The following is a 19,201-nucleotide window of genomic DNA, read 5'->3' on the forward strand; positions in this document are numbered from 1 at the left end:
CATTAAAGCAGCATTGGAAAAACTTTTTACAAGTTCATCTTGAAACCTGCTATATACTGTCATGAGCAATCAGAATAAAATGCCAGGACACATCTACAGAAAGATGAAAAAATGGGAAACAAAACTACACTATAGAAAATCTGTTAAAGTAATTTGTGTGCAAAGTAACATTCAGACTTGCAGAACAGATACAGCAGTTTGTGCCTCCAGGTTTGTGAACTTTTGTACTTTATTCTCCATTTAACCTCTCTTAACAGTTTTGAGAATCTGCTGGAATCATTTGTGTTTATGACGGAGGCCTGTATCTTTTGATCACAAGGAAGTGGTTGAGGCAGCCAAACAGACCACATCAGTAAACACAGAGCCACACTTCCATCAGTCTGTGCTACAGTTTATCCTCTGAGTCTAAATGGGGGTAAGTACTGATTTCAACAAATGTAGATATTAATTTCTGTATTCTGATGTAAATAAATTGGAAAAAACCTCCCATCTTTTGTTTCAAAATAAGCATTTAACTGAAGTCCTGGGCATTTTTGTTTGTTTTTTAATGCCTTGCACAAAGGGACAGCATGTTATTTTCTTTTTTCCCCTCACTAAATCTTATCTTTCTATGCCAATCCCAGGACTTTACATCAGTTATAATTAAGTTTAGATGCTCTGATGAATTAAAATCTGTTTGCCAGCTGGATGACACATGCAGAAAACTCTTAAGGCTGTTACAGCTGTTCAGGTGATTAATCAAAACAGCAACCCCACTACTGGCCCACATAAGCATTTGTACAAAAGACAGGGTCCTGTTTATTGATAAGATAAAAGAAGTGAGGGTTCTGCTTTCTGAAGTGGATGGTTAGTTCAGTAGACAATTAAAAATGTAACCTGAGGAAATGAACTGATTTTTACAGAAGTTTGATTCTATAGTGGGATTTCCTTCCTTATTAAGGAGGAGAGAGTTAAATTTTGGATTTACAAGCCAAGCCCTTGGTGAAATCAAACCCAGTTAGATATGAGACTTGTCATCACCTAGTGCAGAGCTCCCATCATTTTGCTGTGGCTTATCTACACATGACAGGGCTGGTCTGGTAGGCTAAATTTTGATTTAAAATTTGGAAAGAGCACTCGAAACTTTTACCACATCCCTAGGAACATCTGACATTGCTTCCCCTTCCATCCCTAACTGATGCCCTGAAAATGTCCTTATCTCACCTGCAGCACACATCAGAGCCTGCAATGAAGGACAGACCACACATCATGAATCTGTACATCTGTGAAATGAGGCAAAAGGCTCCTCTCACTGTGGCTGCTCACGTGCCTGGAGGCACATGCCCAGCAGCAGGGCTGATGAGCTCTGCAAGATGCATCAGCCACTCCTGCAGTCCCCAAACACAGAATTTGCTCTCACAGCAGGACAGCAGATCCTGGAAAGTGCTGGGCAATCCCTCTTTCTCAAGCAAATCCCCCAGGCATATGGATTTGCTCTCAGGCATATTGGTCAGACAGCAGCAGGTCAGATGTTGATTGTGCCAGTTGAGGGTACAAAGCCTTGAAGAAAACATCTACACTTCAGGGAAATAGGGATGGTACCAGAAATTCCTAAGTTCCAGGGCCTTCCACAAAATCAAAACACCTGAAGTACGTGCTACCATCTTTGCTTTGCTAACTCTAGACAAATAGGGCCTGTTAACAGAATTGACAGAATCTGTTAATAGGATCCTTGGGTAACACTGATTAGTTGGATTACAAATGACCTTTCCAAAATACTAATTAGCAGGGAGCCAATTGAAGGTTTTCTACATTTGGTAAAGGGATGAAAGAATGAAAGATGTAAAGGAGAGAGGAGTGGAAGACCAAGCCAATAGTATTTTTAAGAGCTTTATTTAGATGCAGATTTGCCATCTATGCCATAGCAAGCACAGAGCCTGAGGAATACTTTACTGCATCCAGTATGAGTGATGGTACTGATGATTGTATGCTTTGTCCTGAGGTAATAACACACCACTGACTCTTGATGCCAGAAAAAAATCAATGCTCAAAACACTGTTTTTCTGGTGTAATAGTATTTGAGATGTTTCTGTCAGCACAACTGTGCTGATGACAACAATGGGATGTCCCTGAATCACACAAATGGACAAACCAGCCACTGGTGTGAATTCTGTTGCACAGAACCTGCCCTCCTACACATCATGCAAATATGAAACATTTCACACATGAATATTGTAGCTAAACTACAACAGGGATCACTATTAGAAAATTTAAAATAAAATGTGCTGCACTTCAGGGTGTTGCCCTAGGAATATGGCTTTAACACATCAGGCTTCACAACAACACCTCAGGTTGTTCCAGGAAGTACTGTTAGATTTGTGCCAAAGATAAACAGGAATAAAGAGACAAACAGAGCCAAAAGGCATAAAGGAAATAGCCTTGTCTATGGTCACACCAAGGGAGTTAATGGAAATACAGGGATTACAGAACTGACTTTTACAACAAACCAGTCACCAGTCAGTATTGTAAAAATTAAGTTTTCTCTTCTAACTACAAAATTATCATGTATATCCACCAATTAATTATTTAATTTCTGCTCCATTCATTCATATAAGCCATTCATTTACACACTGACAGCTCCTCTGTAATAATTTTCCTCGAAATCCTGGGACAAATTCCAGCTTTCCTTTTGAGTTTTCATTGATGGAACTGATCACACATTTAAAGAACAGAATGCAAAACCAAAGCCTCCAGCCAAACAAACAAACCCCCAATTCTAGGAGAGAGGCAAATCCTCTTTCAATAAAATGCCTTGTATTTTTATTCACCCTGCATGTTGCAATTTACTTAGAAGCCAAGTAACTGCATAAATAGTTTTTAGTTTGCTATTTTCTTGCTTATTTGGTTATGACTCACATACTTAAAAGAACTGCAGTTGTTACCATGATTTCACAGTTATGTGTATCTGCTTATATCATGCATTTAATTGAAGGGAAAAGACAAAAACTGCAAATGAAAATGGAAATCACAAGTCTCCCACTTGGTGTGTGAGGAGGTTGTTTTCTTCCCCTCTCACTGTTAGTGACGAAATACCAGTCAAACAACTAAAACCAGATTTTTGTCATTTCTTTCTGAAAGATGCAATTGCCAATTAAAGTAATACTTTCTTACTTTAATAGTAAAGAGTGATAGCATTGAGAGTTGCACTATGTATTAAGTTTTTAGTCCCTCTCTGCACACATAGCATGGCATGGAAAATCTACAGTAGTACTGTATTTTATTGCCAATGAACACTAAGGCTGATTAACCAGATGAAATCTAATCTGTGACTAACTTTCCAGAAACACCTGACTTTGTACAATCCTTTGAATTGGCTTTTCTCCCTTCTTAACCAAAGGGTTAATGGGAGAAGTTGCTTGGGGAAATGAAAATAAAACTCTCATAGGTTTGTGAAGGGAGTCCCTTTGAACTAGTCCTGTTAAGTTAGTGGTGCCCAGTCAACTGCAGAGATATGGATGTGACCTGTTGTTCAGACTCCAGTGAGCAGCCTGGTAATGAAATAACACCACTGACCTGCCACGGCCCCCCTGGTTCAGGTTCCTTTAATCAACGCAATTCATTTCTCCCTTGCTTGCTCGCTGTCACTGGTAGCAGGTGTAAACGGAACAGGGGCTGTGTGTGGCAGGGGTGGTGCCTCCCTGAGATACTGCAATCTCTTGTCAAGAGTGCTACAGTGCCAGTGAAACATCAAGCACCTGTCTAAAAGTCTCAATTTGCTGCTTGACAACTGCTGCGATAGAGAAGACGGATCTTGTGAGGAGAGATGTCGCAACACGGGAAAACCGAATCATCATTGTGGGCTCAGAAAGAAACCAATCCATTACTCTTTGTACTTCCAGGAAAAGAACCACCTTCTGTCTCTCTGTTTAAAAATGTGTGCTTCAAAAGCATGTATTGAACATGCTTAAGAAACCATGTTGAACAAATCCCCCAAACTTTAAATCTTATGCAGCAATGCAGCAGAATCTCCAGTTAGAGAATGAACAAATTTATGGAGGATTTATTTTTAAAGCATTAATTATTTAAATCAAATTGTATTAACCTGTATGTGTTATTAGCTCTTCCTCCCCCACCTCCCCTTCCTACTGAGAAATACATTCTCTTGATAGGATATTAAATTTTTTTGACTTCATTTTTGTTTATTTACAACCCAGGAAAAGGCCTAAACATTAATGATTACATTTCCTTATTTCAGTGACTGAAATGTCTTTGTCTGACTACAGTTTAGAAATCAGGTAGTGGGGGAAAATATGAGATATGTCTATTAAAAAAATAAGATAAAGATATCACATCTATATTGTTTTAGTCCCGTTGAAGAGACCCTTTTCTACATTAAAACCAGGAGCTTTTATAACACTTGGATTAAAAACACACCAAGTATAAATGCACCTCCCAGATCTTTTCTATTGGTAAGTCAACTTTTAATCACAAAGAGTAATTATTTTAAAAGAAAAATAAAGTTTGGTGCGTTACAAAGAAAAGTGTGAAAAGCATCTGTATTTTTCTGCAGTTAGAAGAAAATGACCTATTTATTTAGTAGCATATGAAATGAAGAGACACTCCAAATGGAGAGTGAAGCCTTGCTGTAGTTCCTACCTACATGGGACATGCTGGAGGTACAATGCTGCCCCATCACCCATCTCAGTGCTGTTTTCTATCTACTTTGCTCTTTGGGAGCAGAGGAAAGGATAAATCATAGTAACCTTCCACCTTCTGTGGGAGAATTAAAGGGTGACAGCAGTGCTAAGGCCCTGCTTCCCAGCAGTGATCAACCTGAAAATCATATTATTTATCTGAGGTAACTATCAGTAAGTCTGCACTGGGCTGGATTTTGAAGCTGCTCCTCTTATCTGAGCACAGCTGTCACCAAAATAACAACCTGTGAGGGAAGCAGCAAATTAAAAGTTATTTGTATACAAGGAAAGCACAAGCAAACCATATTTCACATAGACAGAAAGCAACCTTCAAAACAATGTAATAAAAATTCCTCTGTGTTTACAGTTGGCCACAACACACAGGGAAACACCATGAACTCAGCAGAGTTCAGGCACTGGACTTGTGATAACTAAGCTTGAAATTTTTCCTTGTGGGATGGAGGGATCTTGTTTCTAAAAAGGTTCTTGCTAAGGGAGAGCACACACAGCCCCTTTTCTGAGATCCATGGTTTAGCTCCAGGTAGAGGTGCCTTGTCACCCATGCATTGCTGAGCTGGGACAGAACAGCATCCTCCTGGTAAGACAAGGAGGACACATCTGTGGGGGATGCTGATGCTGCCAGCACCATGGTAAGACAAGCAGGTTGATTCCTAGTGCAGGTGACATGAGGCTTTTTTGTAATTTACTTTATTCTGTTCCAGGAAACATCTGCAGGAACCCTTACCTCATATTTTCCTTTCTTCTCCAATGGCTCAGATTCAGCCTTTGCAGGCACTATACCTTTGTCCCCTAGAAGCTCCTCTAAGATGAAGACAGTTTCCCAGTTGCTATAGTGACGAGCTGGGAAAATATCTGAGTGCATACTGTCACCAAAATAAACAACCTGTGAGGGAAGAAGCAAATTAGAAGTTCATTGCATATGAGGAAAACACAAGCAAACTGTATTTCACAGAGAGAGAAAAAGAGCCTTCAAATGACCTAATAAAAATTCCTCCATGTTTACACTTGGTCAAGACATGCAGAGATCCTATTAATGTCAAGTTTGGGGCTTTATCTTCAACCAGCTCCATAAGGGAAAGGCTGGCCCCACACACCCTCCTTGCTCTCACTCTCCATGGGCATTGGAAAAGGAAGCCTAACTGGGACCAGCAAAAGGAAGTGTGAGTTTTTTGGCTGACAGAAATAGCCTGACAGGAAGCCATAGAAAGATTACCAAAAAAATACACTGAATTGGAACAAGTTTTAGACTACACTGGAAACAAGAAAGAACATTCTTCTTGGTGACTCAAAACTCTTCTGTGTCCAGGGAGGAATTTATTCATTATGAAAAATGTTGTTACACCATCTTTAGTGGCATTTTCACCTATCCAGACCTGTACTTAACATACTCCTCGTTTTTACTGATGCTGTCTTTTAATCTTTATGATCTATTTCCTCAGGGGTATTTCCTGATTACAACCTGATTCTTCCCAAAGCTGCTGAAATGTTTACCCTGCATACAGAAAGTTTACATCTAGAAAGTTTACATATTCTACTGATAAGAAGACAAATATGCTACTTGAAGTTCTGGGCTGCAGAACCAATCACATCAATAACTATAATGAAAGTTTGTCTGGTGAATTCTTGAGTGAAACAGGGTATTTTCAGAAAGATTTACTCTCACTTGTAACATACCTTGGGATCCAACTTGCCAGTCATCTTCTTCAGCAGATCATAAAGCTGGATAGCATTACCTTGGGAATACCAACCAGGCTTGTCCAGTGACAGCAGAGCCTCCTGCTCCTCATCATTTTCTGAAATCACCAAGCCAAATTGCATGCTGTTAGTGAGACCAGCCCATCCTCCTGTACTTGTGAGATGTGTGAGAAGCTGCCTGTGCACAGCTGGTCTATTTTGACATTAAACCAGCTCCAGTGTCTGGCTGGAGTTCTGGTACTGACTGTGGATTCAGTCAAGGTGTTTGGTAGCTGGGGGCAGGCAGACATTTGTGAGAAAAGAAGAAGCTGAGCCTTGTGTGCACTGACTACAGAAGAAGACCTAAGGACTTAAATTCATGGACTTTGCCACCCAAACACTGCAGCAGCAAAGGCAGGAGGCCACACAGACCAGACTGATGGAGCTGCCACAGATGAAGGTGAAACCATGAGATAAAACAAACTGTAAGAGACAGCATGTACCTTGCCATGCATAAAAATGACCCACAGTTTTTAAGGACTGACATACACCCAACAAAACAGACTGAAGTAGCTCCTAAGGGCATTCACCAGCCTTAGATCAGCACAAACAATGAGCAGTTCCAGTTATCATACAGTTTTGAAGAAATGATGAGTGGGCAAATGATGAGCGTACAACAACCCCAATGTTGCTGACGGTGGTATAACCCAAATTGACATGTACCCACTCTGGCAGTGTCAGCAAATTAGACAATTCAGTAGAAACTGAAACTCCCTGGTCATCACCCAGTTCTGCCATAGGCTTTGTCTCTGGCTGGTTTCAAAGCATGGATCTGTCCCAGTGTCCACGTAACCTTGTTGCTTTTTCAAATCCCTGTGTTATTGCCAGATGAACTTTAGCTTCTTGCTGGAGCCAAAATAGCAGTCTCAATGAACTGATAAACTACAATTTCATCAGAAGTATTAATATGAATGTCTTTTGTCTATTGAACTGGTGAAACAAAAGGTTGATTTTGCTATTTAGTCTCAACCATGTCTTAATTTTATGCTAGAGACAGAAGAGTTAGAAACCAATACAGTACTTAGATCTGACTTAGGTGTAACATCAGAACTTCAGTTTTCTCTTGCTTTAGAGAATTTTTCAAAGCACTTAAAATGTGTTAGGAATAAGAGGAAAAGAGCAACTTCCACTTGGTTAGAGACTGCTGAAAGCTGAAATGCAAATTATGGAGAACAGTGAAATGCTAAGACAGCTTTATGTTTTACGAGCACTGAAGATGTACATGGAGAAATAAATTGATCTTTGAAAGAAATTAAAAAATAAACAAAAAGAGGGAAATGGGTGTGTGGAGAGAGGAATGAATCCATTCTTTAATATTATGAATGTACAAATTTGAAGAAATTGAGACAAAATGATTCTATATTAAGGCTGTTTTATAAACTAGGAAAAAACAAGGAAATTCAAGTTGACATTAACAATTCATGTAGAACTTGTGTGGAAATGTTTTCCTTTGTTCTTCTTTAGGAATGTAACACTAATTACAATAACAATAAATATGATAGCATCCGTTAAAAAAATCTTAATTTCCTGACTATTAAAACCTTTGATCAAACAACTTCTGAACAAACAGAAGTTGTCATAACAGTAAATTTATTTTAAATTCCTGGTATTTTTAGACATATTTGGATGGTTGGCTGAACAAGTAGACACAATCTTCAAATGACATGGACATAGAAAAAGAAACTTATGAAAACAACTCTTTTGAGATGTTATAAAGTTTTTTGAAATTTTTGAAGATTTGTATAGCCATCATTGCTTTCCATTTCAGTTAATCAGGAACATAATGGAGAAAATTTAAGCTTTTATGAAGTATTTTCTGAATAATGACATTGTATTTGCAAACAGAAGCCCTATGTATTACAGCAGTTTCAGAAGGCTCCAGTAAAAAGCAAAATCCTACTTGCTACCTCTAGCAATGGAATGGCATGAGGGGAAGTCCTGGCTGCAAAAATTCACTCTAATTACAAGGCAGAAGACCTCTTGCTCATTGAGAGCTATTACTGTCACCCCTAGCAATGGGATTCATCTCATTTAACTCAAGGCATTTGGAATTTAGGCTTCTAATGCACAGTAACAATCTGAACTAGTTGGCCAGGAACCTGTGGTAGGCAAAAGACGGTGCACCAAGAATTTTCTGGGGTGCCAGCTGTGGACAAGGAAAGGATTTAATTAAGTGAGAAACTTTGCTTTTAGGCAATGAAATAAAGGGAAATTAATTTCCCCTTTAGAAGGAGGCAGGAAACAGCTCTGAGATGTCTAGTTCATTATGGGAACACTGATTTTGGAAGGAACTTCATAAATTTGAGGAATTAGGAAAGGTCCTTTAAATTATCTGAGTTGTAGGGTCATAGGGATAACAACTCTGAATGGATAAATCTTGTCTTGAAACATCTCATGTGGCTGCTTGTGCTCACACATTGAGGGGTGACTCTGTCCATTTTATTACTCTAATCTGAAGTGGAAGGAAATGAATGGTGTTTCAGTTGTGATAAGTCATTAACAAAAAGTTTCTAATTCACTTACATTTCTCCACTAGCAAAATAGAGCTAAGAAAATTATTCTTCAAGGCTTTTTGTAGAAGTTCTGCCATGTAAAAAATTAATACACAACAACTTAAAAACCCATCAATGACACCAATGGCTCTGGCCTTGTAACCTTTGGAGGGTAGCTACATGACAGCACTACAGAAGTCTGCAAATTTCCTGCAAAAATGTTGCTTAAATGTTTATGGTAGTTCCTAATACATGTTGGATATTCCAAGCTGAATACTGGCTACACTCAGTCAAGAAGAAAACTGCTGCTGACCTGCTTTCCACTTTGCTGTTATTGATTCTTCAAAGTTCATTCAAAGGTCAGAAATGCTATAAATATTCTTTCAGCAGGAAGAAACATACATAAGTGGGGATGTTTTAGGTCTTATAAGCTAGGAGGAAAAGGAGATGCCCTGATGATTTCAAACAGACTGGATAACCAAAAAGAATTTCTCTGATGATTTAGATAGAGTGATCTGCTTCCTTCTGAAGCCTCATACAACACTGCAAACCAGATTCCTGGCTGTAGACTGAAAATGTGCCACATCAAGAAATGTAAAGGTACTAAGCAAGTAAAATTAAAATAATTAAACCTAGAAAATCATTCTATTAAAACACTTGCCCAAACCTAACTGTGATTCAGAGCAGTCTTCCTGAAGGGAAGTTACTGTTCCTTTTTAAAAACAAACGAAAGCTTGACTCATGCTGGGGCAATATTAACATTGCTGGGATGGCAATTTCCATATAGCTTTGTCTAACAGCTGAAAATGGCTTCTGATTCAGAAATATACTTTCATCACCAATAAAAGATAAGTTTTTTTCAGATAAACCAATTCACTAACAAGACTCAATATCCTTTCTCTTGTAAGAATTTTCTTGCCTACCTCTAAATGTGCATTGCAGCTTTAAAGCATCGCCTAAGGAACATCTGGTTTCATTCTGAATGATTATGCAAAAAGTAATCAGTGAAGCTTATTCTCATTTAAATGACAACTGATGGTAATTTACTTTGGCAAAGAGTCACTTTTTGGGAAAGACTTTGCACAGCTTGCTTAGTGCCGTCTGCTCTGTGTCCTCTTATGGGTTATACCTGCTGAGATGGAAAGGCTCTGAACCTGGGCATCTATCCCCAGCCTGACTGGTGTTTACACTGTTAGACCCCAGGCCATGGGACAGGCTTGGTTGGGAAGCATGAAGTTAAGAGAGAAGCTGAGGTGAGGGCAAATTTATGCTTCAACACTTATTCACCTATACTGAGCCACACCTACACCCAGGGTAATTTTCTTCAGCTCACCACCCCTGAGGAACCACCCCGTGCTGCTCCTCCGGCTGCACACTGGGGCCAGGACCCACCAAAGAGCCTGAGGACAGCTCATATCAACCTGACTGGGCAGACACCAGGGCAAGAAAGCAATTCCAAGTGTCCAGAGGTCCTGCCAGCCAAAAGTGTGCTGTACATACAGCTCCACTACATCCCCTCCTTCTGCCTTTCTCTGGACAGCCTTTAATCCCTTTCCACACAGACCTAGTTAGACTGTCTATTAGGGTTATTTTCTTCCTCTTTGAGCTGTGCAGTAGTATGAAAAATGTGTGACAATTATGTGCCTGTAGCTGCTCCTGCCTCTTCTTGCCCATGGGCAGCTCCAGTGGGCTCTCTCTGCCTGCAGGCATCTCATGCAGACGGGCTCGTGTTCTGCATGCTGAAGCTCTGCTTACCAGCATGGGGGTTACTGTAAAACAAATCCATTCAATGGTCCACAACTATCACACTGATAGGCCTCTCTGCAATTTAAAACAATGCCATTTCAAACCCTGAGGGCATTACTAAAAAAGCTGGGTTATGTTCCAGGCTTGCAAACACAGTCTGATTCTGGAGAGCATTTTGAGCTCACTTAAGAAAGACAAACTCCTTTCCAAAAGGGAAAACAGAGCAGGAAAGTGCATCATTTTACAAGGACAAAGGGACCTGCACAGGTGGGTTTTTCCAGTTGTAAAGGTATAACAAGATGGATGACATAAGTTGTAGAGTTTCCCTGTGGGCATGTTCTCCATGAAGAAAGCAAGCACTTACAAGATTCCTGGATGTAAAACTTCATACCCTGTGGGCACCCTTCTGAGGGTATCACCCACCTGTGTATAGACCAATCAACTTTGCTGTGTGGTTTCCATGATTCACTCAGGTATTAGTGTGTGTTTTGCCATCCCTGAATTACTTCTGTGCCCTGGAAGCAGCTGTGAAATCCATCTGCCTGTGCACCAGCACGTGCCTCCCCTGTCTGACTGCAGGGACATGATAAAGAAAAAAATATTCCCTTAACTGGATGTGCTGAAAGGAAAGGTTAAGGCTTCCCAAAGTGACTGGTGATTTCAGCCATCCCCATTCTTGGATGTCCAATCTGTTTTGTTGCGGGGTTTTTTGTTTCCCCCCCCATCCCAGAAAAAGCCTGAAGATCACCTCCCCTTCTTGCCTTTGCATCATTCTGCCTTTTTTGAGGTGGCTTGTGGTTGGTGAGATGGAGGCTGAACTAATTAAAGTAAAAATTCAGTTTTGAAAACTGGAACATGATTTTAAAATTGACATAGGCAGTGATACGTCTTTCTTTTGCTTAGCAATCCCAACGTGAGTGTGTTTGGTCATATGGAGGACTAAATAACAGTACTACTAAAACTGGCTCTTCTCTGGAAGAACACCACAGATAAAGCTGAGGAAAAAATACAGATACCACCCTGTGGAAAAAAATAAACTATTTCATAATAATTCAAGTACTGTTTATCACATTACCAACAATTGCTTTTCTCAGGAAGGACTTCTGTCCTTCCGCTATTTTGCAAGGCCTAGTAAAACCAAAGTAAAAAATATTTGTACTTTGTGTATTTATATCTGTGCATTTTATATTTGTGTATTCTCAAATTGCCCTGGGCATATATAAAAACCACAGAATCCTCTAAGCACAAATTAAAAAAAAAAATTATTTTTTTAGTTTTACCAAAACCTTTTACAGTTTCATTAAAATCTGACTTACTGCTTTAATTGTGCCAAGTAACAGGCTACTAGAGATGATATTGAAGTTTTACTTGTTTACAAGAAAATCAGTAGTTCCTTTAGAGACATCAGCAAGTAAGTTCCTCTGAAGTTTTACTTGTTTATAAGAAAATCAGTAGTTCCTTTGGAGAAGAATCAGCAAATAAGTTTCTCCTGAAGGTTTTGATTGCTGTGCTACAAGAACTGAAAATAACAGCTCCCTACAGATTAAGTGATTTGTTTTCAAAACTGTCAAAGCATAAATTTTCTGCCTTCCCAGGAACAGTGTGACTAACAAAGCCTTTCTGTTTGAAACACTGATACAAGCAAGGCCATCTTTTTTTCTCAGAAAAGAAAAATCCCTTTTTGGAAAATGACTCTCCTACAAGTTCATTTTTAATTGTAGTTCATATGCAAATTTGGCAACAGTTTTCTGTAATTTTATTTAATTGCAATTATAGAAAAGAAAACTTATACTCTGCAAGGGTAAGGTGGACATTATATAATTTCACTTCATTGCACATATTTTGTAAGGGTTTTCTTATTCTCTTGTTTTTTTAAATTAGGATCTTGGAAAGGTACAAAATGGTAGGAAAATAAATAAATTCCCTCTCTAGAGCAGTTTTCTTCTGAATCTTATTGGTTTTGTAAAAAGATCCAGAGCCTTATAAATGAGGAAAGTAACAATCAAAGAAAAAATATTTAATTAGAATACAATAGCATTACATAGTTAAGGACCATTTTCTCCCAGAAAATATAGTAACTGCCACTAATAGTTTAAAATCATAGATATGAAAAAATATGAAACATACCCACAATCACCCTGGGTGGTTTTGTTCAGCAGCAAATACACTTTTTTTCTGATGTATTTTCTGCCTTATATTTTGTTTCCCTGTGCTTTAGAAATCGTTCAAGAGGCACTGAAAGAGGCACCTAACACTCACTTTAGATTCTTCCCTTGGAGTCATATCTCTGTTCATGTACCATCAATGAATCCCAATGGTGATTTTGCAATTATTTTTTGCAATAAGGATGATTTTATTACAGTCTCTACTGCATTTTATATTATTACTATTCCTTCTAGATAAAAACATTACAAAAGAAGGTAAGGAGAAGGTGTGAGTATGTGATGGAAGGCAGAGATATGACAACAAATTCACTCTTGAGGTCTGGGGACAATTTCATGGCCCTGTGGATCACAGTCATGAATGAATTCAAAGGAGGGACAAAGAATATGACAGGGTAAGAAAAACTGGCAGAGATTTAAGAAGGTCTGCTAAGGAGCCTGGTGTGTCAGGTGACACCATAATGAAAATCAACACAAAACCTTGTTCCTATATCTGTTGAGATTCAGAACAACTTTGTATTTAATAAACAAAATGAAAAATGTTAGGAAATTAATGTTCTAGCAAACAGGAAGAGTTCTTACATGCGAAACAGTCACTGTTAATCTCAGAACAATGTGACTGGGCTGGAGATGGCAAGTAAAACTGGAAACTACTCCTTTCTGGCAAAGTATATTTAGTTATCCTTTGCAGGGAAGACTAAAATGAAAAGATTTGTAGTAATGAGTCTTCTGAAGAAGTGAAAGATAAATGATTCCTTAGACACTTCCTAAGGCACATGGAAGACAGGGAGGAGAGTCCAGGTAGCCAGCATGGCTTTACCAAGGGAAAATCCTGTCTCACCAGCCTAGTGACTCTGTAATGGAATAACCACAACAGTGGATAAGGGAAAAGCTACAAATGTCATTTATCTGGACTCCTGCAAGGCCTTTGACAGGATTCCCCTGCAATATCCTTCTCTCCTGAGACTTCACTTGGAATACAGCATCCAGCTCTGGGATCTTCAGCACAGGAAGGACACAGACCTACTGGACTGAGTCAGAGGAAGGAGACAAAATTGATCAGGGGGATGGAGCACCTCTTCTATGAGGAAAGGCTGAGAGAACTGTGATTGTTCAGCCTGGAGAAGAGAAAGCTTTGGGGGTCACCTAACTGGGGCCTTGAAGGGAACTTACAGGAAAGATGGGACAAGAATATTTACAAGGACATGTAGAGACAGGACAATGGGAAATGGGTTTAAATTGAGAGTAGCTTTAGATTAGATATTAGAAAAAAAATCTTTACAGTCAGGGTGGTGATGCAGTGGAACAGGTTTCCTGGGGAAGTTGTGAATGCCCCTTCCCTGGAGGTATCCAAGGCCATGTTGTATGGGGCTTGGAGTAACCTGGTCTACCTGAAGGTGTCCATTAGGAGGAAGGTTGGAACTAGATGATTCTCAAGGTCCCCTTCTAACCCAAACCAATCTATGATTACCTTTCCAGTTCCTTATCTGTGCATTTTGTGTGGTTTGCAAAACCACTTGGGCATTTATATGAAAATGTGCTTTATCTTGTTTCTCAGAACCAAGGGCATTGTGCCAGATCTCTCTATGCAGGAATTTCACAGATAAAAATCTCTTGCTACTAGTATTCCAGAAAAAATAATAATCTTGGAGCATTCAACCTTAGTCTGGTAGTATCACAGAGGCAACTAGAATCTGTGGACAGTAATAATATATGAAGTGGTTTCACAGCAGATAAGAATCAAGATAGAATGAACATGTTTGCTAATGAAGAGAAAAAGTCCTGGGGTCGCTAACTCTACCTAACAAAACATGCAGCATACATATTGAAGTTAGGACATCTGGAGCCTAATGTGAATAATAAAGACAGATTGAAGAACAAAGACATGAGGAAGAAGATGGTACATCACTTTTGGTTTTGAGCTTTCAGGTTGCAAGAATTAATTCATTTTGGAACATTAGCTACGGAGGACTTAGGCTCACCTAAAGAACGCAGTGTTCCATGTTTGCTTACCAGCCAAGGAATGTCCATTTTTGTATTTTCTGACCTATTATTTCCCTGTACTTGGTGGGAGAAGCAGAGCTGCTCCTGAACAAGGTGACTCTCTACACACTTGATATTTACCTCATGTGATAAATCCACATCTGCTGTTTGCTGCAGATCTCTGCCACTTGCCACTTTGTGGTTCCTGGTTGCTTCATAAACATTGGGTAAGCTGCCCTATTAAGAAACTGGGAAATTGAGGCAGAGATCAGCTGTCATATTAAACTGAAGCAGATCTCAGCCCAGGCTTTGATTATGACTCCTCTACATGTTCTCAGCTAATTTCTAGGGCTCTTTTCACTACTTGCTTCCAATAGCAGATCAAAAAAGCAAAATGTGCTTTCTGCAAAAAGCAATTCTAAAGACTAACCTTAATAAAAGCCTGACATTTTGGAGAACACACAAGAGAACTCTAAAGCTCCTTAATCAAAACCAGCACATACAGATTCATGGAAACTATGCTGAAGGGAAGCTTTCTGCATCCGTTGCCAGCTCTTGCTTTGCCAGGAATGTACCATACACAATTTTATTTTTGCTTTACTACAAACTGCCTGGATTTAAATTTCCAAATTGGTTCCGAATCAAATCACAAGGTAACTCTTTATGAGGTTCTCTGTCTACTCATCTATTCTTTTGAATTCAACTGATGAAAAAAATTACACAGAGAAAAAAACTCCTTACTTCTATAATGTATTGTTTATGCACATGTTATATATGTCAAAGAATGTTTTTTGCCCTGCAAAGTCATACTGTTAAGTCCCCCATTTCACAGGTAATTTTTCTTCCTTCCAGGAATTCTGTTTGGATTTTGACATCATTTTAAGAACCAGAACATGAAATTATTTCTCACAGGTTTGCACTAAATGTTAGTGGACCAGCAAAGTTTACAAATTTTTACTACTGATCCATCCCTTGGGCACCTCATCTTCCATAGGGTCTGTGCCACTTCTGCATGACCAGGGGCTCTTGATCAGCACTGCAGGTCTGTAATTAGCAATGAGCACACCTCAGCTGGGATTCAGGTGCAGAAATAGTGTGAAGGCTCTGCAACAGCAAACACAGCGCTGGGTCAGTGTGCAGTGCAGGCACTGCTGTTTGGGCACTGCAAAGCCCTCCATGGACCAGGACTGCTGGCCCTTCACTGCCTGCAGTGGGAGGTGGCTGAGGATATATGGTGGACAGCCAGAGCAGTTTCTACACACTGGTTTCTGTATCTATTCCTGGTACTTCATTGTTTCAAAACAGACCTTTGATTTTTGATGTATGGCTTAAAATGTAATTCTGAGTCAATTTTTGTTTCAAGGAACCTGGTGGGTGTCGCTGGGGGAGGGTTAATTTTCTTCCAAGTGGCTGGTATGGGGGCCGTGTTTTGGATTTGTGCTGAGCACAGTAACAAAATAAAATATTTTTGTTACTGCTGAGCTTACACAGAGTCGAGGCCTTTTCTGCTTTTAGTACTTCCATGCTGGCAAGGAAAGTTGGAGGTGCCATAGGAGTTTGGGAGGAGACACAGTTGGGACAGGACCCCAACTGACCAAAGGGATATTCCAGATCATTTGACATCATGCCCAGTAGATAAAGTGAGGGGAGGAAGAACGAAGGGAAACACAGAGTGATGGAGTTTGCCTTCTCAAGTCACAGTAACGTGTGATGGGGCACTGCTGTCCTGGGCATGGCTGAACACCTGCCTGCCCATGGGAAGCTGTGAGTTGTTTAGTTTTGCCTGAGTGCACAGCTTTTGCTTTAACTTTCAAAAGTTAACTTATTAAACTGCTTAACTTATTAAACTGTCTTTATCTTGACCCATGAGTTTCTGCCTTTTACCTTCTGATTATCTCTCCAATCCTGCTGGTGGGGCAGTGAGTGAGTGGCTTGGCTGCTGGCTGGGGTGAAATCACGACAGTGAGAGGCTTGCAACTCCATACAAAAAAATAGCTTCTTAAAATGATCCATTTCTCTGATACAGATTTGGCAAGTAAAAAAGCCATGTTTTGAATAAGCTACCAAGGGTGTAACATCCTACTTAGAAACAGCAGTAGAGTCTGGTAATAATCTGCATAAATTTATAAGCTTTCCAGAGGGACATTTATTATTCCATGGACAAAATAAAATGTATCTGTTTAACCATCTAATAATAAAATTGTACAAAACAAATAAAATGGAAATATGTGCTCTCTTAATGCCAGAACAGCTGCTGAGTTGTGCACGGTTTGACTCCCTAGTGTTCCTTTCAGTCTTTTGAAATTTCCATTTAGTTCTTCCCCCCCAGACATGGACACTCTTGTATGTGCTGGGAAATAGAATGAAGGTGAAAAGACAATCATAACCACAATTTCACCCTTCTAGTCTAGAATTGTGGGTATTGAATCAAATTATCTGTCTAAAAAATCGTTACACACTCTTTAGCATTTCTAAGGAAACATAAACACGAGAACTCGAGTTATTATTTCAGAATGGCTGCTGCTACTGCTGCAACAAACCCGTTGGTGTTATTAGCACCATGCTCTAACCAGCTGAGCCAATCTCGGGGCTAATAAGAGTAGGTTTGGCAAGCCTTGCTCATGTATGGAAATATGCATTTGCTTTTCTCTTCCATACAGAACTGGGTCGCCACATTCTGTGTAAAATCTTCCATGAATCCCAAGCATTTTTATGCATCACATATTATTATCACACTATAAATGTAGTCTGAGTGCTCACTGCTTTGCTTCTACTACATCTTGTCTGTTTTTCTTAGAGAATATGAAGGGAATCATCTCCTCTTAATAATGTTTTCATGTCTTGGAGAAGAATTCCCTTAAGCCAGATAATCTGTTTGCTGAACACGGTTTTGTCTGGAATACAAAGTGGTCATTTAGGCATTTTGGCTTTGGTTTTGAAAATACAGACTCAGGTTATGGTAATTTATGTTCTGTGGGCACCCACTGGCAGGAGAGGCTTGGGTTGAGAGGCCCTTAGTTCATTCTGCTGTAAAAAGAAGCTGCATTTTTTAGATTAATTTGGCTTCCTAAGTGTGGCAGTTTCCCTGCCTTATCTCTCTGGTATAATCCAGATCAGACTGTACTACAGTTCTACTCTCTGCTAGCATCCTAAAAGAGAAGACAATAAAGAAACAACACCAGAAGGTGATCACAGAACTATGACTGAGGATCTTCTGTAGATGTTGACTTTTAATGACCTCCCAATTACATGGTGCATGTGTGTCTTTCAAGGCATTTGACATGCTTCTCTATGAAGGAAGTTTCTTTCATAAAATGAAACACAAACATGGCCTGAACCACTGGTATGCAGCTGTCTTCTAAAATAAACAACTAATTGAGCTTATCACTTTCAATAATTTGAAATAATTGCTGGATAACTATCAAATAATTTGATTAATTTCAATATAGAACACATAAAGTTCATGGGTCCACTTCCCTGAAATTACAAAGGACATATTAATGAACCATAAAAATTAAATCTAGCAGAATTAATTGAAATAATGTCAATTTTTCCATATGCTAAGTCTTTAAAAAGAGCTAAAAGGATTTTCACAATCAAGACTGATGAGCCCTTATTCAAACTCAGTTTTCTTCACTACTTCTGGATTAGGACATTACATATCTTAGGTGAACATACATATCTGCCAGAGATACAGTGCAGGGGAGGTCACTTAATATCTTGGTTCTTTAGCTCAAACAAAAAAGCCAGTGCTTTTGTTTTTCTAACATTTGTTTATCTGGTCTGCCTGTGGGCTCCCAGAAGACAGAAAGTGACTCTTATCACATCCTTACACAACAGTTTAAAGAAAAGGGGTTTGAGTTTTATCCTTCAAGGCCTTGAATATAACATGATGTAATCAATAGCTAGGATTTTGTAGTAGTGTTACTGTAGTAGTTACTGTAACTCCTTTTAAAAATGAAAATATACTCTCTATACACAAAGAATTCTGTTTTGGGGTACTTGGCAAATATGCTAAACATGTTTTCCAGTTTTAACAAAAGGAATATTGTAGATACCATGCTTTTGAAAGCAGCAGTTTAAACTCTCTTTGAACTAGTTGTCTGTAATATTCTTATCAGCTCTGTGCCAAACACGCTATTTAATATCAAAGGTAATCAGCTGAAGCAACCCCTGCTGTCTTTATGCAGAAGCAAGTTGCAGTTTTTCACTGTTTTGATTTTTGGATGAATACCTTATTGTTCCTTTTATCCTCTGAAGTACTTTGAACACTATGCAAACATATAAGGACCTTGGCCTGACATATTTACCATAAGCTTTTTTCTTTTAAATAAGGATGGGCATTGAAGAATGCATCTCAATACTCAGCAACAAAGAGATGCCTTACTTC

The 19,201-nt window shown here is 39.2% G+C and overlaps 1 protein-coding gene across 1 annotated transcript in view; it reads right to left on the reverse strand.

The window, feature by feature from the left end:
• Positions 1 to 19,201, reverse strand: part of NT5DC1 (5'-nucleotidase domain containing 1) — a 124,652-nt gene that overhangs the window by 11,967 nt on the left and 93,484 nt on the right. Inside the window, exons 9-10 of the mRNA XM_071438247.1 lie at positions 6,369 to 6,487; positions 5,419 to 5,577 (exon numbers count right to left, since the gene is read on the reverse strand). Coding sequence (XP_071294348.1) covers positions 5,419 to 5,577; positions 6,369 to 6,487 — 278 coding nt within the window. The remainder of the gene's footprint in view (positions 1 to 5,418; positions 5,578 to 6,368; positions 6,488 to 19,201) is intronic.

This window comes from Agelaius tricolor, unplaced genomic scaffold, assembly GCF_023055355.1.
Source record: "Agelaius tricolor isolate 1412-34295 unplaced genomic scaffold, bAgeTri1.0.p SCAF_1, whole genome shotgun sequence".
Taxonomy (NCBI): Eukaryota; Metazoa; Chordata; class Aves; order Passeriformes; family Icteridae; genus Agelaius; species Agelaius tricolor.